We start from the raw sequence: 26,887 nt of genomic DNA on the forward strand, positions 1-26,887 counted from the left end.
ACACACACACACACACACACACACACACACACACACACACACACACACACACACACACACACACACACACACACACACACACACACACACACACACACACACACACACACACACACACACACACACACACACACACACACACACACACACAGTTAAAAGGAGGCTTTTAACTTCCAAATGGTTTCTACAAACTAAATGAATCTTCCTCACAAGCTCTTAGACATGCCGACATGCAGACATCTCCTACCGTCAGTAACCTTAAGGCGATCAGAAGGCCTCTGAGAGACGTGAGAGCCAAGGGCCCGAATGGAAAACTAAACAGAGTTCAATATTCAGAGCCTTTCCTACAGCTCCCTATTTCTCTCCTTTCTGCCCAGACTGATATCTCTGCATCTGTCTTCCTTCTCACTCAATCTTCCACCACTAATGTTACTTATCACTCAATCACCTTCCCTCTTTCCTGCCAGTCTTTCTTCAGTTTACCAACACCTTCCTCTAGAGTCTCCTCTTCCTCTGTCTCTCTACAGGCAAGCAGTTACCTATATTTTTCTACCTAAGTCTACTCCTGTGCTGAGCGGGCGGCTGTGGCTCAGTAGAAAGTGTGCTGGATTTTGAATCTGGGGGTAGCAAGTTCGAGTCCCACTGCAGTCAGCATGTCGTTGTGTCCCTGGACAAGACACTTCACCCCAAATTACTCCTGTGGGGATTGTCCACAGTACTGAATGTATGTAAGTTGCTTTGGATAAAAGCGTCTAACTAATGTAATATGTATTTTTTGGCAATATGGACTTTTTAACTAAATCTATACTCATCACTATGATGAACATACCTCAGAGGTGAGTCACTTTCTAAACCACAATGAAACATGCTGCACATTGTGCTGAGTCTACACTATTGAGACGGCTCTCAGTGGAGATGTTGTCTTCCATTATTGCTTAAATCACTCTCTTCTCGAGATTTCCCTTTTTATGGCAGACAAATGGACAGATTGAATATGAGCATACCATAAGCTGATCTGATGCTTCAATCTAAAAATACTCTCCTTAAAGAAACACATTTTGTCTGGTAAGGCATCTCTACCTCTTTCGCTCTCTTTCATCTTCACATTTTATTGCTCAGTGTTTGCTTAGCTTTGCTTTTTTTCCTCTCACTGGCCCTTTCTCTTCACTGCTTTGTCTTTAAATGGTATATCTGTTTATATGTCAAATTCCTGCCTCTGCTTTTTCAACCTTTCCACAGCTTCCCTTCTCATGCCATCTGTCCTTAGTCTCAACACCTCTCTCTCTCTACCTCTCCCTGTTCTCTTCATCTCCATCCTCTTTTCTAGGTTTCTGTTTCTCTCGTTCTCTCCAAGATAAGAGGGCCTGACCCTGAGGCGGTGTCAGGCACACAGAATCAAAGACATCCACGTTGTAATTTCCATGACCGCCAAAAATGAAGAGGAGAGGAAAGGAGAGGAGAGGAGAAGAGAAGAGAAGAGAAGAGAAGAGAGGAGAGGAGAAGAGAGGAGAGGAAAATGGAAAACTGGGGACAAGATAAGCGGAGATCAAAGACCTAAATAATAAAAGAAAATTCGAATGAGTGAAGCTCCAGTTTGTGTATGGGTAGTGCTGGTAACGGGGGAGAAGGGGGTTGCTGTGGGGTGAGGATCAGAGACGTGGAGGATATTGGGATGGATGGATTCCAGCGTGGCTGAAAGCAGCTTAGAAAGACGCTCTGTCCTGGGTCTCACTCTCATAGCTGCACGCCTGCTTGGTCTCAGTGACCTACTCCAGTCAGCACTTAAACCTCACCCACACACACACACACACACACACACACACACACACACACACACACACACACACACACACACACACACACACACACACACACACACACACACACACACACACACACACACACACACACACACACACACACACACACACACACACACACACACACACACACACACACACACACACACACACACACACGAATGCGCCTCCTGTTTATCTATCACACCAGCATTTGTCCTCTGGGGCACAGCATAAGTGTGTGCGAGTGCAAAATGTGTATGCTGTGAGCTTGCAAACATCATGGCAGTATTTGCATGTGGATGAGGTGGGTTGTGTTGCCTCCGGTCGACAGGAACAGCCTGTCAGTCTGTCAGGGTGGGGGGTGTTAGAGAATCAGAATACCTTTATTAGTCCCACAGAGGGGACATTTCAAAATGGATTAGAGACAAACTAGTCTTGACTGGAATTGGATTATGGTATGTATTCCACAGTGCAAGTTAGTGAAATTATCGTTTTCTTTATCACACAAGTGTTGTCAAGTGGCATCACTGACTATAGATTATCGTGATATGGTGTAGTGTGTATGGCTTATATCTAAATTGTATTAGATATACAGACAGGTGCGCTTATTAAGGAAAAAGCAATATCAAGTGTGTGGCTAAGATGAACCATCATTTCTATTTCACTTAACATTATATTCTCACAGTGTCTGGAAGTCTAATGAAAGGATTAATATTATTAGTTACAATTTTCTTTTCATTTTTATTGGAGATTGTAGTCCAGAATCTCCAATATGTGGATTATGAGAGCCTTATATGACATCATGTTCATCAAAACACTCAGTGACCCCTCATGCCCTGTTGGGAAGCATACCTTTATTAGGGTTCTCTAACTTCAGTGTCCTTATTTTATATATAAAGTAATATCAAATAATAAAGTAATTAAGTAATATAACACAGTTAAGCACTGCATGGATGGCAGAAAATAAATCTGCCGCTATTCACTAAATTCACTTTATTTAAACGCATATGCCAGAAATAAGGCTGCCAGTTAGGTTAGATGTGAAAATGTATTGCTTTTCTCTGTGTTATGTGATAATAAACTTGACATCATGGGGTTTAAAAACAACCGAATTGTTGAACAATTGACTAAAATTGAAATAGTTGGTAGTTACAGCCTTGGCATTGTATGATATAGTGGCATTTGAAATAGAGTGGGTGATTGTGAACTTTTTATTCAGTCAAGACACAAAACAGTCCCATTTTCATCACATTAGTGTGAATTCAGAATGTTGTCTTTATAGTTCAAACAAAAAAGCACTTTCCATAAAAAATTGTTTCGGTTTATTCCACATAGATCGGTCATAGGAGATTTCTGTATAGAATTGTACTAGTTTAAAATGGCACTGAAATGTTAGTCGCCCAGCAGGCCATTCACTGCCTACTAACATAAGAATACAGAGTTGCTGTTTTTATTATGACCCATGGCTAGTAAACATGAACCTTAAAAACGAATTAATGAGGTGAACATAAAGTGCAACAGCACATAATCAATTTTCCATTCACCGTGTAGCCCACTCATCCATCAAGAAAGTTGCAGTGCCAGCTGCCATGTCCACTGCGGGGCCCCAAAGAGCCAGAGAGACATAAGGGCCATATGCTCCATGTGGAGGAGGGTTAACACAACACCTAGAAGAACATGTTTTAGGCTGCCATCAGTCCTACTAATATACATTCACTAAGATGTATTAAAAAGTGGTTAAGATGTACTCATTTCCTCGAGGGAATGCATGTTTTTCTGAAGATGCATTTGATATGAATAGCAGCTTACTACTATAATAGGCTAAATGTTACATTTTGAGTAGATACGATATCAAAAGGAGACACAATAAAGGAACACAATGAGCTACTGATAACATTGCTGTTACTCCACCAGGCAGAGATCGGCAGATTGCATATGAGATCATCAATAATGAACGTGAAAACCATGTGCTGATTCCCCCTGCTCGCCTCTCAGCTCGTACCAGGAGCAGCAACGGGTTTCTGGAGGATGCATGCGGGAAGAGAGAGCTGCCAGACAGCCCGAGCACTCACCTCTGTCCCGGGGGCTGCGTGAATTCACCGAGTCCCGTCGCCCCCTTCCCCCCCGGCGTGGTCTTGCGTGCTGCTCCAGTTTTGCGGTGCACCGTCCCTTTAATCCATCTCCAGCGACTCCCAAGTCACACCGAAATCCAAAAAAGCCTCCACTAATATTTAGAGAGCGCTCCAGTGAGAGGCTATTCTGGGATGACTAAATGAGGCTGGGAGAAATTAGGTTGGATGGAAGTAAGTGGGGGGACAGAGCAGCAGGGATGCGAGAGAGGAGAGGAGAGGAGAGGAGAGGAGAGGAGAGGAGAGGAGAGGAGAGGAGAGGAGAGGAGAGGAGGGTTGCTGATGGTGGAAAGTCCAATTTGCAACACTTGCTGGTTCCTCCTGTCTATTTCCTGGCTTTGAATAAGTGAGGGATTCACGTGCGTCCACCCGGTTTCTCCTCTTTACTCGCACCTGCAAGTTGTCTCATTCCCCACACAGTATTAAAAAAAGATCAAATTGAAATTCCCCAAAAAGGTCTTCGCAAGGCATCCATCACACGGTTTTCGGGTACGCAGTCAGCTTCACAGCGCACACATACACACAAAGGCATGGGGGCGAGTAGGGCTAAGGAAGAGGAGGAGGAGGGGGGGGTACAGGGGGAGGAGAGAGTGTGGTGTGTGTGTGTGCGCTTATGGTGGGGGGAGGAGACAGTCTGGTCCATACATATCCTTCTCTCTTCCTTTCCCTGCTGAATTCCTGTTTCGGGGCTACCGCCGTGCAGCGACCGAGACAAAGGGCTAGATTTGGGAATGTGTGTGTGTGGAGCAAAGGCAGCCTGCGCATGTGTGCGTAAAAGCGAGGGGGCGGTGTTGAAGATAACCTGCCATCTACAAGCAGGAGCCCATTTCATTGTAATTATAATATTAGGCGCACGCATCAGATACGCCTCTTGGTTCACTAAATGCCATCAGATTCGTTTGTTTGACCCTCAACTTCTTTGTCATTTAATGCATGCTGGCTCCCATGTCCCCGACTTTGTTGACTCTAAAAGGGTGTGGCAAGCAGGCGTCTGGCCACTGTGCTGCATCTGGATTCTCCACGAGGAGCTGGTGGTGGACACGCGTTCAATAGCACCACTTCCAAATTGTGAATCACATTCACACACACCTCTGCGCTCCACTGACTCATCGTGAATGACATTGCGACAATTAGCATCAAAGAGAGAGCTGAATGTGCCATGTGCCACTGTAACACTGTGTTTGGTCCCCCCTCCAAAAGAATAACTATGATAATGCACATTGTGATGCAGCCACTGCTGTGCTGTATCCTGGGCCAAAGTTAACAGAAATGTGTTATTTTTTTCAGTAATGTAATTAAACAAATATAAACTAAGTTACTGAAACAAGTTCTGTTACTAAAACAAACACCAATAAATATTAAGAGATACATAAAAACAATGTGTGGCTGCATAAATAATGTATTTATTAGCCCAAACTGCATTTAGGTTAATGGTTAAGTAAGTAACCAAATACAATTCTAACAAAGTCATTGACATGCTATGACTTTATACTTACTCCACCACTTAACTGGAAACGTTTAAATCGTGAACACTGTCTTTGTCTCCCTTATCCAGCAATACCAATACATGTGTCCCTCTCGTTCAATAACTGACCAGAAAATCGGTCTAGAACCGCCATTTGTTTTTACACGTGCACTTTTGTGATTGCTGAAGGTGTTCTCTGTTGGAGATCTATATACTCTGCTCCCACACTTATCAGTTCTTAATGGGGCTTAAAACTGAACTTAAAAATATATTCAATACCCACATGTTTGTCTCCATCCCTAAATAATCTCTTATGCCAATCATTGTTGACACATAGTCAGGGACACTTGCATTTTATTTACAGTGTATGCACATTTTAGAGTGTGCAGAGCAGGAGGAAGTAGCCTGCTGACCAGCCTGCAAGGGTTTTGCACTCATTCATAGATTTCCAGACAGAAGCACCTACATCCCCCCTCTCCCTCCGCCTCTCCCTCAATCTCTGTCATTTGGCTCTGTGTCGCTGCTAGATGAATGGGGGGCGCTCCATTTAGTGTTGATCCAGTCTCCGGTTGCCAGGGAGTTTCTCTGGTTCTCATGGGGTGCTCCCTCGTCTCTTGACTCCCCTTCTCATTCCCTACCCAGGGCCCCCACCCTGACAGCATCTCACACACACACACACACACACACACACACACACACACACACACACACACACACACACACACACACACACACACACACACACACACACACACACACACACACACACACACACACACACACACACACACACACACACACACACACACACACACACACACACACACACACACACACACACACACACCATCTCAACACACAAGGGTTGGTCACAGCTGGCAGGAGCTAATAAACTCATCACTCACAGGGTCTGGATCCTATTTAGACAAAGCGTTATAGAGAGGGAGAGAGATAGGCATGTGAGGTGGAGGTGGATGAACACTGCTTGCCACAGAGTACTCTCACACGCCTCTCAACATGGTGGATTTGGTCACAGTACCTCTGAGATGCAGAAATCGCCACCATTGTATTTTCTTCAATTCAGGATTATTGCATTATCAGCATTAGTTGGATGATAATTGATTGCCGGAGGGATGCGCGTTGGGGATTCTTAAGTTTGATTATAATTCTTCTCGACTGCTGTTCACACATGTGACCCAATTACTAGTCTGAGCTAAAGGACAACCATCTCAGATATGTGCAAAATCACAGGCAGACAACCACATGTGCATGTTTGCATGGCTAATGCAGGTAGGCATTCATGCAGGTTCACACATACTGCACACATTTAGCTATTAATGTAGACTAACAGGCTGAGGCACACACCTCACACATGTGTTGCATGAAAGCATCTCTGCACGTCCACACACTCGTCCACACGATTCTGAAATTGGATTCTGATTGATTTTTTTTTAACAACCCATTGTGTGCACCGTCAGCTGACAAAGAGTCCATTGTTTATTTTATTACAACAAGGAGAATCCAGCCATGTGCAGTGCAAAGAACATGTGATTGATCGGATCCATAACTGCGATTATCTTCACTTTATACAGTCTAGTCAATGCACCAGCACTAAATCATCTGCATGCTACACCTATCTCTCACTAACCCTCTTCAAACAACCCACACACTGTTAGCTCTCATCTGTATTGAAGAATTATTTTCTGCAGTATCAATTTTTCCTCTCCCTCACAAAGTGTCACATTTCATTTAAGCTCTCAATTTTCAGTGTTAGATAGTAAATGGTGTCTTAAAGGAGTATTAATGTTACAATGATTATATGGTCAAGAACACATTCCATTGTGATATGAAACACAATAATATATAAGATCAATACAGATGAAACGTGAAACGGTGATTTACTCTGCCATGTTATCTAGGCCACTGCTACATGGGGTGACTGAAGTGTGACTGACTAACATATATACACGAGGGCAACACACACACACACACACACACACACACACACACACACACACACACACACACACACACACACACACACACACACACACACACACACACACACACACACACACACACACACACACACACACACACACACACACACACACACACACACACACACACACACACACACACACACACACACACACACACACACAGTGAAATATCCCTAATTTGATTCTCTGCAGGTATCTTCACTCCACACACCCTACCCTCATGTTAGCTTCAAGTGCCTCTTTGTGGTTGAACGCTGCCATTACATGATAAGTTAAACAACACCATTATACCCTCAGGTGGAGTAGCAGTGCTTACACCTCCTCCCAAGTGGCCTCAGAAACTAAGACATTTCAAAGTGACGTCTCTGGATCTGTGCCTGAATGAACCAAGAACACATTCAAACCTTACTACTCTGCTGAAATCCCGCATTTGACTGTAATTGTTTCTAATACAGATTATAGGAGATATAACTATGTAATGGATTTCACAATTTAAAATGTGACCTCAGTATAGTATATCAATTTCCTGACAAGATAAACACCATAATCAGCCACAAGTCACAAATCAATTGCTCTCAAAAGCTCTCCACGGTAACACTTTGCTACAGTGGTGGTGGGTGTAGATTAACTAATCAAAGACAGATACAGCTCATGCATTCTGAATTGTATTGCATTGTGCAGCAGCATTAAACTCTACAGTCCTATTGTGTCAAAAATGTTTACATGTTTGAGCTAACATTGCATGAGATATTTGCAGTTCTTTGTAGTTGACTTAGTTTCTGAGCTGCAACATCTTCTCAATGTAATGCTAAAGCTTTATCATGCAACACAGTGCTCCTTAAAGCATTAGCGTGGGGCACAGACTTCCCCCCTTTGAAGATGCATTATACAGGTGCTAGAGCTTGTAAACAGCTGGGGACCATACGGTGAAGCATAGACTGTATATACTATAAAGGTGCAAGCTGCTTTTTTGTAAAACCCTCGTGATAGCAGATGTACTGTACAACAGTGCCCTCCCTAAAAAATGCAGATCGGTCAAGGCCCTTGTGGTTCTTACCAGTGCTAATCAGAGCAGACACACATTTGTATATGAGCAATACTTGTTCAGAGGTAACAGGTGTTGTGGGCTATATCCAAAGATGGAACAATCCACTTATTTTCAATACTCTGACGGCAGTGGTTGAGACACTTAAAAGCCATTCTCTGTTTGGGTTTTCTCACTTGACTTCGCATTAGACAATTAATTAAAACCCATTTACTTTCTTTAAAAAAGCCGAATGGCGAGGTTTCCATTTACTGAAATATCTGAAGTATGCGCCCTTAATACCTGTTACCAATTAAAGCTCATCCAGTATAATAGCTAGTGGGGCAGATGCTCTGTTTCAACACTCATGGGGAACTGAGAGTTTGAAATAGCCGTGATCTTGCACATTCGGCTCAGCTGCAGTTAAATACGCATTTAACACATTTCCTATCGGTACACTTGGCTGTTATCACAGAGTAATTTGTGGTAAATGTCTGATTTTGTATTCACGTATGAAGTGGCCTTGACAATATGGGATGAATTTCTATCTGAAAAAAATCACTAAAACAACATTTGATGAGATGACCATACAAATATGCAATGAAATGAGTGAATTCATGGCTTTAAACGGGCGAGACAAGGGCTAAATGTACCACAATGAGTTGGACAGTCTGTGCTCACTTAGAGGAATACTCTTAAATAATCCAAGCAGGTCAAAGTGTAGCTTTAGGGACAGCTTCTTTGCAGTTCAAACTAAGAAATATGAGATTATACAAGAAAATAAGTATATAAATGTTTTATTTCAAAACATGTGAATGATCTTTATGATAAAATTCAATAATATGCAGATACAATTTTTACAAGGGGTAGATTTTAAAGTATTTGTTTAAATATCCAGTAAAGCTCTTTCTCAATAAAGACCTAAAATATATATTGTTTCCCTCATAGACACCATGGCATGTGAACACAACCACTTCACACCACAGCAAAGTTTGAAACGTTTAAATGTATATCAGTACCATCATAAAAGTTATCTTTTTTAGTAATATCTCTGCCTCACACCAGTGGGCCAGTGAAATTCCCAACACCTGTTCAAAGTGTCCCCGCACAAGATTTAGGATCACAATATTATTAGCAGACATCACATTGTATAGTGCTGGAGTGGTTTCACAAAGGCCTTATTTCCCCAGGCCCTCTGCCGTTGCATGAGAACAGCATAAACAACACCATCAATCTTTCATATTTATTTAAGCGGTTTTGTTGGAATAAACCTCAATCTATAAACTCTCCATTGTCCATAGCCGTGGGAAGCAGGGATGCAGCTCCCTCTGGTGGTTGTCTGAATAACTGCGTAAGAGTCCAATATAGTCAACATCTAAAGAGCCTTCTCTCTTTATTATTGGCATGACACCTATTTCATTTTAAGTGGTAAACAAAATGATTATGCTTTATCTGAGTGTAAACTGTTTTAAATTCTACATGTTTTTAATGATTAGTAATGATAGAAAACACTAAAAACACTCACAGGAGCTCATTCAGATGTGCAGGAGCTAGTTATTTGTTATCAGTGTTAATTCATGCGCAATACAGTCAATGACTCATGATGTATATGGTGAACAAATTCATTTCAAATTGGTGACATTTGATGCAGATACACAACTATTTTGAGCTGTTTGGGGATTTGTTTGGACAATTTAAAGGTCCCATGTCATGCTTTTCCGGTTATTACCCGTCCCCTTGTGTGTTGTGAAGTATTGTGAATGTGTTGTGATGTACAAACCCTCAAAGTACACCCTGTAGCGAGTACACAGGAAAGACCTGTCTATGCTGCCCCAGAACGCCTCGTTGGAGATTTTTTTTTTCAACTTTTTTCTTCAGGGAACCAAGCGACGTAAGGACGACCCCTCCACGGATTGGTCAAATGGACCAATCCACGGAGCCGTTACGTTACGTCCGCGGAGCCGTTACGTTAAGTCCGTGGATTGATCCAAACGGACAAGCCGTTTAGGACAGAGTGAATACACATACTATACAGAGATGCTGTATGAGACACCAATGTGATTTTGGAAAATTGCACAATATAAATCTATTTTATTATACCTCAACAATGGAATTATGATCAGTAGAAATGGCCATGATGGGACCTTTAAAGGTTCGGATAAATAAATACTTCTTTAGTTTTAACTGCCTCGATGTAAAAGAATGTTGGGTTGTTAGATTATTACTAAGAGTCTGAAGCAGATAGAAAGAACCACTGTCTTTGAAATGAAGCCAGCTGCAGCACTTTAGAAAATGGAAAGAGCTTTCAAACACTGACAGCCAACTCTGACTCATGTTGCTGCAGCTACTGATGGACACATTAAATGTTAATGTAGTCCAACAAGTAATAAGGGGGGGTCACCTGTGTTTCAACCTAAAATAAACCCAAAAAAGGACAAAGTTTCACATTAAAATGGTACTGCAGGGATTTAGTATTCCACCCTCATAGTTTGGGGAGTCATAAATGACATTTAGTCTGTAAACACTGATCTCTAAATGTTCAAATAGCATCCCCTTGTTGGGAAACTCACCTTAACTTACGCCTTTTTATATCAAGTGTTTAGAAAGTTCAATTCTGCAATCAGGTGTTATTTCCTCAGACACATTTGGGAGCCACAGAACAAATTATAGTAGACCTACTGTTTTCACAGGCTGCCCGTAACGACACAAGGTAACAACATTGACAAAACCATTTAAATGACATTGCACCTTGATTTAGTTAATGCAGCAGCCATGAAAGGGGTTTGAAGTATGTATTTAAGTCTAAATGGCACAAATCCATTTCACTACAGACAGTATAACCAACCAAGGTTTTCCTTTAATGTGCATTTTCTTGTCCTGGTATTCTATTTATGACAGACCATCAAATCACAGGGGGAAATTACCATCTCAAAGCGTCTCTTCCAAAAGAAAAAAACCTTTTTTAGTTTTTACACATTTTACGAGAGTGGGTTTTAGCTATAAAAATATCCGTTTTTTGAAATACTGTCATCAGTCTTGTAGTGTTGATGGCGGGACAATACTCACAAGGTATCAACCCATAGAAGGATTTTTTTATGTCATGGGGTATTTAGGTACAACAATTCGGGGCTGTACCACTCTTTCTTCACAGTTTTACCCCTTTATTATTCACATTTACTGGGAAATTATTACTTGATTGACTTTGAATACATACATTTTTTGCATGTATTTCTCCTGCTATTAGCCCTCTGTAAAAACGGATGTTAAATGCGCTTTTTCAAATGATTTTGTTTGCTGTTTTTCACATAATTTTGATTATTCTGTGCTTTTGTAGGGCTCTTTAGCCAGGACAATGGATCATATCTGTAATTAAGCTCTGGTTTCCAGATAACAGTGGTTAATGGTTTCAACCGGTCTCCACAAGCATACTTTAGTATTGTTAGATTACCCATACAGTCATGGTTTACCTTTAAATACACTGATACCCGAATTTATATTGGCTTTCATTCAACAAGATTGCATTGCCTTTTTATGATTTCACGGGCAATGTAGACATTTTAAAAGCAATTGCAGTTATAGAGTTGTTTAGTTGTAATTATAAGCGAGTGTGAAAATATTAGGGTTGCAGTAAGTAATGGTGTGAGTCAACATATACTGTAATTTTTTAGCAAGCATCCCGTAAACTTAACCCATTCCAACAAAAGCCATCTTCCCACGGCTATGCAAATACCAGCTGCCCGACTCCCTTTGAAATCCTACACACCAGCAGCATCAGAAAGACGATCAAGTCCCACTGCTCACACCTGATTGGTTGGCTTTTGTCCTCTCCAAAGCATTCAGAGTGCGTGATAGGTTCACCATCTGTCTGTCCAGGCTAGAAGTGTTCCGTGATTGGACAGTAATGTTTACAGCACCTGGTTGGTTGACTCTACTCCGCTCCAAACTGGTGGAAGTGCGCGAATGGACAGTCCTTTCTCCGGTCAAAGTATTAACAGTGCGTATCTGATTGGCTCTCCCTCTGTCCAAACTGTTCACTGTGTTTAATTGGCTGCTTGGCTGAGTCCCAGGAGCGCCTGATTGGTTAGCCCTCCCTGTCTGTTGATTATTGAGGGTTTGCAGTTGGCTGGTCCTGTCTCTCTCTGGGAGTTTGGGCTGAGTGGAGCTACTTCTGTCTGTGTTTATAGTCTGTATCCTCTGCCTCTCCCTCTCCAGGCTGGTATCCCTGCGTACGAGTCCGCTCCTCTCTCTCTCCAGGCTGCTCTGGATCTCTGCCCTCCTGGCCAGGGCGTCTCTCAGCTGGGTGCGAAACGTCTCGATCTTCCCCTGCAGGTCCTGGAGCTCCCCCTCCCACAGGCTCGTCTGAGCGACCCTGCTCCCCAGAGGAGAGAGCACCAAGCCTGTGGAAGCCAGGGAGGAGACAGGGCCTCCGTTGGCTTGGAGGCTAATCTGCGGAGGGGCTGTAAAACCCCCCATCCCCCACCCTCCTAAACCGAGTCCAGGACGGCCCACCATCCCGGGCCGGCCGCGCACTGAGGCGGTGTGTGTGTGCAGGCGGTAGCTGTGCAGGGTTTCCAGGTCAAAGTGCACGCGTTTCTCCTTGGGCTCATGGGATGGAGAGGAGTTGCAGGTGTCTCCAGCTGTAGTGGAAGCAGGGAGGGATGTGGGAGGAGATGGGGGAGAAGGCTGATGGTGTTTCCTGTGGAGGGTGCAGTTCTCTGAGATACAAGAGGAGGGGCTAGTGAAAGAGAGGAAGATCACAGCAAAGGGCATATATCCAGTGAGATATACTGTACAGCAGTAAACATTCTCCTATAACTGAATGCAAACACACAATACTGTATTATAACATGCACATTAAGCAGGGCTATCCGACTCATATAGTATCACTTGTTTTAGATTAGAATTGCTCTGGGTTAAATATAAACAAATAAGTCAAGTTTTATATCTAACATGAGACTGTCAGTGCAAGATATCATAATTTTAACAAATTATTTTGTATGTTATTAAGTTAAACAAGCGAACAAATCACACTAATTTACTTGTTTTAAAGAAACAGTTAGACATTTAACAAATATGCTTATCCGCTTTCTTGCAGAGCGTTTGATAAGAAGATCGATAACAGTCTGTTCGGTAAATATTAAGCTGTCAGCAGCTTAGAACAAAAACAAGATATACTGTGTTAATTAGAGAGGTGCTGGTAGGCAGATGTTATCTCGGACAGAGCCAGGCTGGCTGTTTTCCGGCATTTTTGCTTAACTAGACAGTTGCTGGCTTCCTATTTCCTGCACAGACATGGAAGTTATTTATCATCTTACTATCAGGAAAAAAGCAGAAAGTGTGTTTCTCAAAATGTCAAAATAGGACTTTTTCTTGAAAGAAGCTATTTCCCGCTAGACGTGAATTTTGTATCTTGTTTAAATATCTCTGCATGCATCTGAACTGGCTTATTCTAGCAGTTTCAAGAGAACGGTGAAAATGAAGTGAGTAGAGGCAGATGATGTCATTTACTTTTGGTCAAGGTCCGTCAGCTCCTTCCCAACATCCTCATACGTGGTGTGGAGGGCTCTGTGAATTTTCTGGAAGTAAAGAAGAAAAGAGAACCAGCGATTATAATGTGAAATAATTTATCAGCTGTGAAATAGAGCATTTAAGATGATTACTTAGAGCTGCCAACATCCATTAGTCTAATAAGTACAAAACATCAGTGACAGCTATTATTTAAAGAGGACATATTATGTTCATTTTTAGGTTTGTATTTTGTGCCTCCACTGTGACATGATTACATGCTTTAATGTTCAAAAAGGTCTCTATTTTTCACAGTGTGTGTAAGAGAAACTCCCGTCCACACGGCAGCGTGCGTTGAAGCTTCAACGCTTCTGCCCATTCACTTTGAATGGGGTGACGTCAAGCTTTTGCCGAACTGCATTGTGGGAGCGTCGCTTCACCTTTGCTCGCTTCAAAAGTTGAGCAATGTTCAACTTTTGAAGCTTCGACGGAAGCGTCAGCCAATCAAATCATATGCCAGTACAAGCTCTAGCCAATCAAACCGCGTGCTTGTGTGTCCGGGGCGGGAGATTCATGCGATTGGTTGTTGGTCGAGTTTCAGACACGCCCGCCGGCAAGCTTCAACGCACGCCGCCGTGTGGACGCTGCGTAAAGGGAACTTTGGGATGTTATCTTCCGCAGACCATTTACATGCACACAAACTTATACAACTACAGGAAGGGGAAAAGCCCAAAAAGCACAAAAGGGCCTAAAAATCATGCTGTGGTGTTCCTCTGAATGATTTAACGAAACTATTGTATATTCAGAGAGGCAGTATTTGATTAGGTTAATGTGTCAGTTGCTAAAGCCCATTTTGGTTCCAAAGTGCTTTGGTTAGACTGAAAACAATCACTCCAAAGCAATTTTAAGCTAAGCCACATGAGTTGAAGTCTTTCTGATATACCTCTGGAGATATCTGAGGGAAAGGGAGACTCTGGGTGTTTCTCAATGTCGAGTACGCTTGCTTGGTAGAACATGTCTGCCGAGCATCTTGCTTCAGAAGCTAGGCAACAATACTTCCTAGCATTCGGAAAACGGAGAGTGGAACAGGCGAGCAAGTGTGCAGGTGTGCGTCATATGAGAAGCCCCGCCTTACATTTTCCACCACAGATTTGGGGAAATTGGTCCGTGCGCAAAGCATTGTGGGGATTTTAAGACCGCAGAGTCTACACATAGGCAGCCTCGAAATGTCTCCAAACGAAGCACGCAGGGCTCGGTAGATTTCCAAGTATGCTGGACATTGGAACAGTCCTTCGGCGGCACTCGATGACGTCGTGTGCTTGAAATAGTGGCTCTGACTCGAGATTGAGAAACACCCTCTCACTCTAGGTACATGTAGGGATTATCTTGAGGGACTCAGACGTCCTCCTCTCCGATAACGGAGTTTGTTGATGAATGCTAAAGGCTGCCTCGGAGTGGTTGCCCTTTCAGAAGGATGAAGTAAACAAATGGGAGCCGTGTTGACATCCATTGCTCCCTCAAATATATTGCTACAGGTACCTCATTTGGGGAAATGGTTAGACTTTCTTAAAAAACTCAATATGACCTTTAAATCCCCAATTTCTGGTTCCTGTGATGTACGTTGTATTTGAGGCACCAGTTCTCCAGAGCAGTGCTTCTCAAACATTTTTCAATAATGTACCCCCTTTGAAACATCTTCTCAACCAAGTACCTCCTGACCGACCCCCAACATTTTTGATATAAAAAATATCGTGATGTTCCATCAGTGTGTGATTTATTAACTCCTTCATGCGTGAATTACAACAAACTAAGGATATTTTCTCCTTTATGCATGAAAAAAAATACCACATTTTTTTAAAAAGGAGATTTTTCCAAGGACTTTTTCAATTGAAGTGAATCGAAATGATATATTTTGAAAAATACAATACACACATTTGAATGTTTAATTGAGGACCCCCTTGGTGGTTCTAGGAATATTTTATAAACAATTGTGTTTTCTATATAACTTGTACTAAGATTATTTTTGTAATCATGCATGCTATTTTTTTAATAAACTTTTTTATTTTTTTATCTCACGCACCCCCTGCAGTACCCCAACGTACCCCTAGGGGTCCACGTACCCCCATTTGAGAATCACCGCCTAGAGGCACTGATGTAAAAACAAATCTTCCAAGTATGTCTTTTATTATCTTCATTTTCTTTAAATCCTTTATTATGATATTTAAATCCACTTTAAATAACCATATTTCCAAAGTATTAGAGCAAAAAGTGATAATAGATGAGCATTGGAATGAAAACGTACATTAAATGATCCGTGTAAGATGTTTATAAAAGATTCGAATTAGAATAGAATAAAAAAAGAATGCAGCACTGCCAGTGGGAACAGTTTAATAACTTTTTACTTAATTAACATATTAATTCAAGAATTGTCCAAGTAACTTTATGCAGCACAATTAAAAAACAAATGAGCTAATTAACAAAGTATAGAATACATTTAGCTTCAAGTTATTAATATTTATGAGAAATCATCGTTACATTCTCGTTTAAAACATGATTGCATTCAGTTTTAAATAAAATAATAGTCCTGTTCTTGTTCCTGTTATGAGTTTTAAACAGTAGAGGGCGTAGGTTACCTGTTAAATAAGCCTTAACTAGGTGACAGCTGTATATTGGTGTGTGTGTGTGTGTGTGTGTGTGTGTGTGTGTGTGTGTGTGTGTGTCTGTGTGTGTGTGTGTGAAATTGACTTTTGTATATGGTCGTACACATGGAAAATTGCAGTTAATCTTTATGCTTCTCGTCTGTGTGTGTGTGTGTGTGTGTGTGTGTGTGTGTGTGTGTGTGTGTGTGTCTGTTTGTGTGTGTGCATGTGTCCAAACATGATGCCTGTACTCACCTGGCTGGTGTGTAGCCAGTACTGCAGAGTGTGTGTGCGTCGGAGGTGAGGGATGACCAGGTGATAGAAGGTGTGTTCACCTGCCAAGGTCAGCAGGGCTCCGACCACCCCCATACACAGCAGCACGAACAGACCGGAAAAATGCTGGATCCCCATCTGTAGAGTCTGAGGGCGTGAGGAGAGAGAGGAAGAGAGGGGAGAGGGAGGTTTGGGGAGTAACGCAGATTAGTAAAGACTTAAGCCGACGCAGAGGGAAATACAGAGATTGATGATTTGTATTTACATAATTACCATTGAGGCCACTTTTTGTGAATATGCAATTGATATTCTGCTGTTGTGCATCTAGTTTGTCTGTGTACGCCCATAAGAACAAACACAAAGTGGAGAGGGCAGCGGCGTAAAAAAGAAATTTTTGGAAAGAAAAGGACGTTGAGAACCGAAAAGTATAAAGTGCTGAGGGGGAAGCAAAGCTGAGGGTAATAGAAAGGAACAGCAGTAAAGAGGGAGACGGTAAAAAGAGATGATGGTTAATTGACGAGAAGTTTGTTCCCATTTGGGTCGCCCACCTTCCCCTTGACATTGTTTCTATCTCTCATGAGGATTTCTATGTGCCTGGAGGAAGTGGAAGAGACAATGGTGAGCTTTTCCAATACTCTCTAATAATGTTCCCTTCACCCGACTCATTTCTGCATTGCCTCCGATGGCAATTAGCCCTTTGCTGACTCGACAAATTCATCAGTGACAATACTGACCTCCTTTTGCTCCCAATCCAGAGGGCAAAATCGCACTAATGCCTACATTGTTCGAGAGCAGTCCACTCCCTGGGCTTCAAATGGGGTGAAAAGTAATCGGTTCCTGACGCATGGTGAAGTTAAGGTTTTCATTTCACTGGAGAAACCTATGACTGTGTAACTGGGTTTGTGGCGATGATATGACTATGTGTGATTTAAAAGATATGGCCAGAGGGAGATGAATAGCTTCTCCATTTACAAACAAGAGATAAAGATAGTAGGCTCTTTTTACATATCCCCAGTTCTTTAAAAAGGGAGGGCAAGAACGACGAGTTCCCTGTCGCAGCACTCAAATAGGTATCGACACTCAGACACCAGGTGACTGTAACTAAGGTTACGGTCAGTAAATAGGCCTGGGTTTATGTGATACGTATTTGTCCGTGTGTGTGTATGTAAACGGGTCTCAGTGTATGTGCTTGGCTGGCAGGCAATCCAGTCTGTGTCCCAAAGGGAAACTCATTTATAGGAGTACAGCAGCACAAGGCTTTGCTTTACACACCACACACGTACACAACACATGAGCACACTCTCCCACCAATGACTTACCTCAGTGACGGCAAAGACTCGCTTCCCGCAGGGGACCACCTTATACCATTTGTCATGTAGCATGTCCATGAAGCCGTCAGACTTGTAGCGACTCACAAACTCTGACACATTACGGGTTAGAGGAGAGCCCTGCGGCAGGCCGATACCGTAACCTAAAATTGGAGACACACACACACGGGTGTAAATACATAGGCTAGATGTAACAGAATCTGAAGAACATGCCTGAGGAAGAGACAAGGAAAAACTGTCTAACGTGCATAACTAACCACAGCCAGGTGAGGTTAGCCAAAGGGCTGATGCCCTCTGGAAAAGGGAAATGTATAGGGCTCAGGCTTCAGAGGGAATCTAGATCAACTGTTTTTCTCCCAGTGAATATGCAGTGCAACTACATTGCCCCGGGCTTTTCCCTGGTTTGGTGTTTGTGTGGTGAAACAAAGCACAAACCACCTGATCGTCGGAGCTGTCCCCTGCGTAGAGGACAAATATCAGCCTTCTGTCTTTTATGAGACAAGACTTGCTAAGTTGATGCCCGATGGGTATCACGCCAATATTTTCCTTACTAAGTGGATCGGATATTGGCCAGATGTGACCCGTCCATATTAATACAGTTTCTTTGTCAGTGCCATTATAAAAAATTCAGTGTTTCCTCTATCAGTTACATTTAATCACAGCAGGCTGTCACATCAGCTTTCAGTGCCAAAGCCATCTCTGGCCTCATGTAACCTCACATAAAGAAATGGTGCATAGAGTTTCAAGCAGTGAGGTTTACGAATCTTTAAAACTGTTAAAAAGAGAGCACTAGTATCTTATCGGTACCTTGAGTTGGGGTATTGGAATTGGTATCAGGGTGGAAAAAGATGGATTAGTGCATGCCTAGGCTAGAGATAGACTTCGGGGATCAATGTGGACATCTGAGTATCACGGAGCATGCTGAGCACGATGTCAAACGACACACTTTTCGACTGGAGCCTTGTGAAGCATCCGAAACCCAGACTGGAGTTGTCCTACATTATGGAAACACTTCACAAGATAAAAATGACAAATTGTCATGCCCATTTCCAACACTTCACATCCGTCAGATTGTTGGGCTGACATGGAGTAGTCTCTGAGGTTGTAGTGGGATCAAGTTCCACTCAACCCTTTCTCTCTTTAGTGGATCAGACACAGATACGCTCACACTCTGTGCTCCTGATAGGCTGTTCCCTGCACTCCCATGGCTGTCGTCACCTTGTGGTGATTTATCAGTGTAATATAAATTACTTCGGTGAAAATGAAAACACTATGTGGGAGGAGTTGGTCCTGCACCATCATGTGTTATGAGACTCGAGATTTAGGAAGAAATATCATTACATTACATGTAGGGCTGTGCGATTATGGCAAAAATCATAATCATGATTATTTTGGTCAATAATTGATATCACGATCATTCATTGACTTTGAAAACATCCATTTATTGAACTTTAAAACAAATTAAAATAATAATTTGAACAGTATCTTTTTAACTGTTGATTACCCTGAACGTAGAATTCAACTGAAAAACCAATAAATAAAATAAATGATACATTTATATTTACATTTAAATAAATAATATCAAAATAATAAATACCAATAAACAAGATCAACAAATATTTTTGGAGCACACTTCAACAAGCTACTAAACATATATAAATATGATAAATAAATTAGACTAAAATAAATTACATCAAATATTTTGCAGTGCACTGTCACAACCTAGCAAAGCAAAATAATCGTTTTTTTCGATTATGTTGTATAAATTAAATTAAATTGTAATTGCGATTAAAATACGATTAATTGCACAGCCCTAATTACATGTCATTTGTTAGACACTTTTGTCCAAAGCGACTTACACACATTCAGTACTGTGGACAATCCCCACAGGAGCAATTTGGGGTGAAGTGTCTTGCCCAGGGACACAACGACATGCTGACTGCAGTGGGACTCAAACTTGCTATCCCCTGATTCAAAATCCAGCACACTATCCACTGAGCCACAGCCGCCCATATCAATATCATTAATGTCAATTTGATGTTAAGTGAAATTAGTTTGATTGCCTTAAATGACTCTTTTCTCACCTGTACACAATCCCCCATTGCTTTGTCATCTTCAATTATAGTTATTGTTTTTTTTTATTTCCTGCGTGCATGGTTATTTTTAATTTGTTGCATGGTTAAATTTCCATTTGCGTTTTCAGCCAGTGTTCCCTGAAGCATCCCTGGAAAGTATTAAGAGGAATACGATACTCTATGCAACCATCAGCGTATAATAGACGTTTCATTAATTTATTTTACTGGCAGTATTATGACATACTTAAAAATCTGAATGTGTAAAGAGAGAATACCAACCTTCCCCAGTTAAAAATGTTGTTTTGTCAAAAAAAACATCATCAAATAATAATAAAATAAAACAGCATCAGTCGCTAATCGTAGTGGCATAGCATTCACTCCACGCTCACTACACACACATCGCCTCCAGTTCCAGAAACAAGAATCAGTTTTGTACAAAGGCCAAACAGAGATTAGTTTCACTCCATTTGCAGGGAAACCTTTTAAAATTAAAGATTTATTTTTCTTTATTCTTGTTCCTCTGTCGATGGTGTTCCTTTGAAAACACTGTTAATGTGTTGTTGTTGAATGTCACTGGTGATTTCAGGCAGGTTGTGTTTCCTTCATTTAAAAACACCTTTTTAAGTAGTGAAACTAATGTGTATTAATAGGAAGCATGGTTCACATCTACAAATGTTTTGAGGCTTTCTTTTGGACATCCAATATCTGAGGAAAATATTTTACCATTGCTTAAGGGTGGGTGGAGAAAAATAAATGCACGTGAGAATCGAGTTTCTTATCTTCAAAGACTCTTAATCGATTCCAAAATCCATTCGTATAAAAGGCTTTTTCTAAAAAAGCTACTAGATTTTGCTATGTAATGTTATTATTTTCTGCACATTAGTTTTGAAATTGGTACGTTTCTGAGATATAAAAAGGAAGCGAGCCTCTCATTGTATTATTGTAACAGTTAGCTTTTCATTTTTTTGTTTTATGGGGCCCTGTTATGCCCATTTTCAGGTGTATATCAGTATGTAGTGTCTCTACTTTAAAGAGTCCTCTCCTGCTGATGTTCAGGTGTATATCAGTATGTAGTGTCTCTACTTTAAAGAGTCCTCTCCTGCTGATGTTCAGGTGTATATCAGTATGTTGTGTTTCTACTTTAAAGAGTCCTCTCCTGCTGATGTTCAGGTGTATATCAGTATGTAGTGTCTCTACTTTAAAGAGTCCTCTCCTGCTGATGTTCAGGTGTATATCAGTATGTAGTGTCTCTACTTTAAAGAGTCCTCTCCTGCTGATGTTCAGGTGTATATCAGTATGTAGTGTCTCTACTTTAAAGAGTCCTCTCCTGCTGATGTTCAGGTGTACATCAGTATGTAGTGTCTCTACTTTAAAGAGTGCTCTCCTGCTGATGTTCAGGCGTATATCAGTATGTAGTGTCTCTACTTTAAAGAGTCCTCTCCTGCTGATGTTCAGGTGTATATCAGTATGTTGTGTCTCTACTTTAAAGAGTCCTCTCCTGCTGATGTTCAGGTGTATATCAGTATGTAGTGTCTCTACTTTAAAGAGTCCTCTCCTGCTGATGTTCAGGTGTATATCAGTATGTAGTGTCTCTACTTTAAAGAGTCCTCTCCTGCTGATGTTCAGGTGTATATCAGTATGTAGTGTCTCTACTTTAAAGAGTCCTCTCCTGCTGATGTTCAGGTGTATATCAGTATGTAGTGTCTCTACTTTAAAGAGTCCTCTCCTGCTGATGTTCAGGTGTATATCAGTATGTACTAGTGTCTCTACTTTAAAGAGTCCTCTCCTGCTGATGTTCAGGTGTATATCAGTATGTAGTGTCTCTACTTTAAAGAGTCCTCTCCTGCTGATGTTCAGGTGTATATCAGTATGTAGTGTCTCTACTTTAAAGAGTCCTCTCCTGCTGATGTTCAGGTGTATATCAGTATGTAGTGTCTCTACTTTAAAGAGTCCTCTCCTGCTGATGTTCAGGTGTATATCAGTATGTAGTGTCTCTACTTTAAAGAGTCCTCTCCTGCTGATGTTCAGGTGTATATCAGTATGTAGCGTCTCTACTTTAAAGAGTCCTCTCCTGCTGATGTTCAGGTGTATATCAGTATGTAGTGTCTCTACTTTAAAGAGTCCTCTCCTGCTGATGTTCAGGTGTATATCAGTATGTAGTGTCTCTACTTTAAAGAGTCCTCTCCTGCTGATGTTCAGGTGTATATCAGTATGTAGTGTCTCTACTTTAAAGAGTCCTCTCCTGCTGATGTTCAGGTGTATATCAGTATGTTGTGTCTCTACTTTAAAGAGTCCTCTCCTGCTGATGTTCAGGTGTATATCAGTATGTAGTGTCTCTACTTTAAAGAGTCCTCTCCTGCTGATGTTCAGGTGTATATCAGTATGTAGTGTCTCTACTTTAAAGAGTCCTCTCCTGCTGATGTTCAGGTGTATATCAGTATGTAGTGTCTCTACTGTGACATGTCTCCATGCTTTAATGTTCAAAAAGCTCTTTATTTTTCTCATACTGCCTGTGCTGCAGCACCTCTTTTCACCCTCTGTCTGAAACCAGAGCCCAGTCTGCTCTGATTGGTTAGCTGGCCGGCTCTGTTGTGATTGGTCAACCGCTCAGAGATATCCCGCCCCTTTGTCTATCACGTACAATTTGTTGGAGTGCTAGCCATTAGAAGGGTGAGTGTTATATATTGATGTCACTATGTTATAAAAGTAAACAAAGGGGTCCAGAGGAGGGGTTTCTGGCAGGGAGGGAGAGTGCGTAGAGGAGAAACTCCCTCTGTAAGGAGCTTTGGGATGTTAGCCTTTGCAGACCATTTACATGCACACAAACCTATACAACAAACTTCAGGCAAAGCAAAACTCCAAAAAGCATAATATGGTCTCTTCCACTGAACGTTGAGATAATTCAAACGTCTACCATTTGAAAAATGGACAGCTGGTGTTATTGATAACTCTGCAGGCTGATGTTTACATGCAATTAAATATGATGTGCAATTAGAGTTTAAAACTGCCGCTGTCACTGACATGGATTTAATAGCTTTAAAATATTTTTTAATTGCGCAATCAGTAATGCAAATCATTGTTATAGAACATTAAGTATTAATCGTGTTTGATTTGTAGAAAGAGTTTCACCCAACATTTGATTGCTACTGCGTTAAACTTCCTTATTTCCCTCTTGTTAAAAGTAAACACTGCTAGTAGGAGAACTAATGACACCAGACAAAGCAATAAAACATAGAGCAATAACATTATATAACTACAATATTTTTAATTAAGCTGCAGATTTAAGTACTTTTCCCACTGGTATTCATTGCTTTCATTTTCAATTGTGGCACCCGCATGTGTCATTGCAACTTGAAAGCTCGATGTTGTCTTCCCCTCCCAGATTAAACTGCATCTGTTTTGCATTACATCCCACGTAACTACAGGTACAAAACGAGAGAAATATGTCCCTTAGCTGAAAATCAAAGAACCCTCTCAGAGATTTATTGCTATACAAGACCTCCTGGGGTTGTTTTTTCTCATTTCATCTGTACTGCAGTGAAAGACAGTGTCATGCCAACAGCGCTTTGATGTGTGTGTATGATTGTCACGTTCTTGGCAGCTGTTTCTGTGAGTGAGTTTATGTGTGTGTTGGCTGTCAAGGTGTGTGACCTGATGGGGGTTGCGGACAAAAACAGAGAATAGCAAAGGTTCACGTAACTGTCACAGTCTGCTTCCTACATGACAAAGAACGTCTAAGCCTCCCTCCCTCTGCTCTCACCCGCCTTTGCCTTCCCTTTTCTACTCATTCTTCTTCTTCTCCTCTCCCTCCTCTTTGCCTGTCCGAGGTCATTTCTCTCCCACCGTTGCCGCTAGTCTCTTCTTCTGCTAGTCCTTCCCCCTATCTCGGTCATCCCTTCAATTTCTGCCACACTCCATTCTTCTCTTTATCTCCTGAGTCTATTGCTTTGTCTCAGTACGTCTCGCAGACAGACAGCACTTTTCTGTCATCAGCCTATCTCCGTCCGCATTTCTTTGGAGCACTCAGTCAAATAGTGAACTTTAAGTGGGCAGCTACTTGTCATTTGTTTTGATTCTTTCCCCCAGGCATACACATTTTCCATCACAAGTCCCACAGCTGTCACTGCAACCCCCCCCACACACCAACTCCCTCGCTCACAGCCACACATCTGTGCACATCAAGTTGAATTCAAAAACACTTTACAAAGACTTGTAACAAATGCACTGTTTCATTTTGAAACACACATCACAGGTGGTTTCTGAGCAAAGAACTTATTATCTGAGCTTAAGGTATTATGTTATAATGTAATATGTTATAAGTTGTAATACTACTCTTGCTTTCTTCAATGTTTTGGGACGTAATTCTAAAAAGGTTATTTCATAATTACCCACTTATTAAAAGTCAAATGTAGGAAGTTAGAGAGGACGTGTTAAACTCATCAATCGAGTGTGTGGGAGAGAAACTGGCGTGCACTTTGGGATTTTAGACTGCAGACCATTTAAATTCACAGAACCTATAACACACTACAAAAAGCAAAAAAGGGCCCCTTTAAAGCTGTGATGAATATATGAGTTATAGAGCCGTGTTATATATCAGGGGAAAGGATACAACAACTAGATGTCAGTTTAAATCAAAGATATTGATTGAGAATTAAAATGAGTAAATGTTGTTTGGTAAGAGATCATTCGAAAAATTGCTCTAATGAGTAATTGCTTATTAAAGTAGCTTCTGAAAAACTTTTCACACACACACACACACACACACACACACACACACACACACACACACCCCCCCCCCCCTCTGTACAGGACGTCCTGATGTCACTCCTGCCAGGCGTGAGCTGCCTGACCAACAACGGCCTCTCCCCCACAACGGCCTCTTCTGCCAGCCTCGTTTTGATCTTCAGACGCGCTCTGTCCTGCTTCACTGAGCATGTGTGTAGAACACTTATGCCCACAGGAACACACACACACACACACACACACACCCACACACACACACACACACACACACACACACACACACACACACACACACACACACACACACACACACACACACACACACACACACACACACACACACACACACACACACACACACACACACACACACACACACACACACACACACACACACACACACACACACAAGCAGCGAGTGGCAGCATGTTCGATGGCAATATTATTAATGGGGTGTGTCTCGGCTGTCGTAAACATCTCCCAACAGCACTCAGTGAAAACAGACGCGCAGCCACGCCGCCCCGCATCTCTCCCCCCTTAAGTAGCCCGAAGATTTCGGCGGCAGCCCCTCGCCTGCAGCGTGTCCACAGTCACAATTCCTCTGGCTTCTTGTATCTCGCCACCACAAACCGCTCTATAAATCCTGCCCGCATCCTCACATGGAGCAAATAACACTCTTCCATCCTTTCTCTCGCTCTCCCTGTCCTCTCGTCCCCCCTCCCTCACTCCATCTGCTTGGGGTGAAGGTTTGTCTTGATTAGGAGACTTTGTTGGCTGCCTCTTTTATCACTCGCTGTGCAGAAAGGCGCAAACTGGCAGTGGGCAAATGAAAGCCCTCTATCTCCTTCTTGTGCTCAACTCCCACCTCGCTCACACCCCCTCACCGGCCCTCCCTTTCTTTACCTTTGTTGTTCTTCCTCTTACTTTTCCCATCTCGTGTTCTGTCTTCTGTTTCCCCCTTATATCCTCTCCTCCTCCTTCTGTCTATTTCCTCTCTCACATTTTCCTGTCTGGGTCATTTCCTGTTCTTTCTTCCTCAACCGTTCAGACTTATTGAGTTATTCATTCCCATCTCATTCTTCCTGATGCGTGCTGTGGGGTTGAATAGCTACCCGAGGCAGCTTGGATTTTTCGACTGCCTCTTCTCGTGGACACTGAATCCAGTGTTCAACAAACTGACCCTGTGTACATACCAATGAGACCTGTTTGCTCAGCCTAAAAATCAAGAGTAACGCTAGGATGATGTCTCTTTGGTTATTTTCTCTTATGCAGTGAAGAAAGTGGTAGACAATCTCCAGTGAACAAGAGTGTGAGCAGGGAACGAGGGAGTGGGGTCTTTCGGAGGTTATGCTTTGATTGACAGAGAAATGGTATCAAAGTAAGTGTTCGGTCCTATGTGGCACTCTTACAAGTATATGTTTACTGTCTCTCTGTTTGTCTCAGAGGTGTGGGATGAAAGGGAACCAAAACAAATATACATACACATGCATCAGCGCCAGGCACAGACTAATTCTATACTTGAAGAAACATTGAAGTGGCTAGTCTGAGTTTGGGTTAGAGGTTAAACGCTTGATACATTCAATACATGTGCTCTCCAAAGTCACCTTCAGAAGGCGTGTGTGTGCATATTACATGTAATAATATATACAATAAAAGTCACTGTAATGGCTGGAGCCTTTATTCACCTCAATGAAAGGGAGCACCAGACTTTTATTGGGGCTAAGACATAATTTCCATTTGACAGGTAGTCAGCAGGCTTTATTTTGAATACATTTGCTCTTGTTCTGAAAAATAAATGCCCATATGCAGCATATAGCACACACATATCCACGAGGGAAACTGCTATTCTACAGCCGTCATTACTGCAGCTATAATCATTATAATGTTCATAAAACTATTGT

At 41.9% G+C, this 26,887-nt stretch overlaps 2 protein-coding genes across 2 annotated transcripts in view; both read right to left on the reverse strand.

Annotated features, from left to right (window-relative positions):
* plppr3a (phospholipid phosphatase related 3a) overlaps positions 1-4,653 on the reverse strand; it is a 21,676-nt gene extending 17,023 nt beyond the window's left edge. Inside the window, exon 1 of the mRNA XM_079691433.1 lies at positions 3,875-4,653. The gene's annotated coding sequence lies outside the window, so the exon portion shown is untranslated. The remainder of the gene's footprint in view (positions 1-3,874) is intronic.
* A 4,551-nt stretch (positions 4,654-9,204) lies between these two features.
* Positions 9,205-26,887, reverse strand: part of grin3ba (glutamate receptor, ionotropic, N-methyl-D-aspartate 3Ba) — an 88,984-nt gene continuing 71,301 nt past the window's right edge. Inside the window, exons 9-12 of the mRNA XM_079692301.1 lie at positions 18,160-18,311; positions 16,823-16,987; positions 13,932-13,999; positions 9,205-13,158 (exon numbers count right to left, since the gene is read on the reverse strand). Of these exons, the coding sequence (XP_079548427.1) occupies positions 12,207-13,158; positions 13,932-13,999; positions 16,823-16,987; positions 18,160-18,311 (1,337 nt within the window). The 3' untranslated portion in view covers positions 9,205-12,206. The remainder of the gene's footprint in view (positions 13,159-13,931; positions 14,000-16,822; positions 16,988-18,159; positions 18,312-26,887) is intronic.

Source organism: Notothenia rossii, assembly GCF_949606895.1.
Source record: "Notothenia rossii genome assembly, chromosome: 7".
NCBI lineage: Eukaryota > Metazoa > Chordata > Actinopteri > Perciformes > Nototheniidae > Notothenia > Notothenia rossii.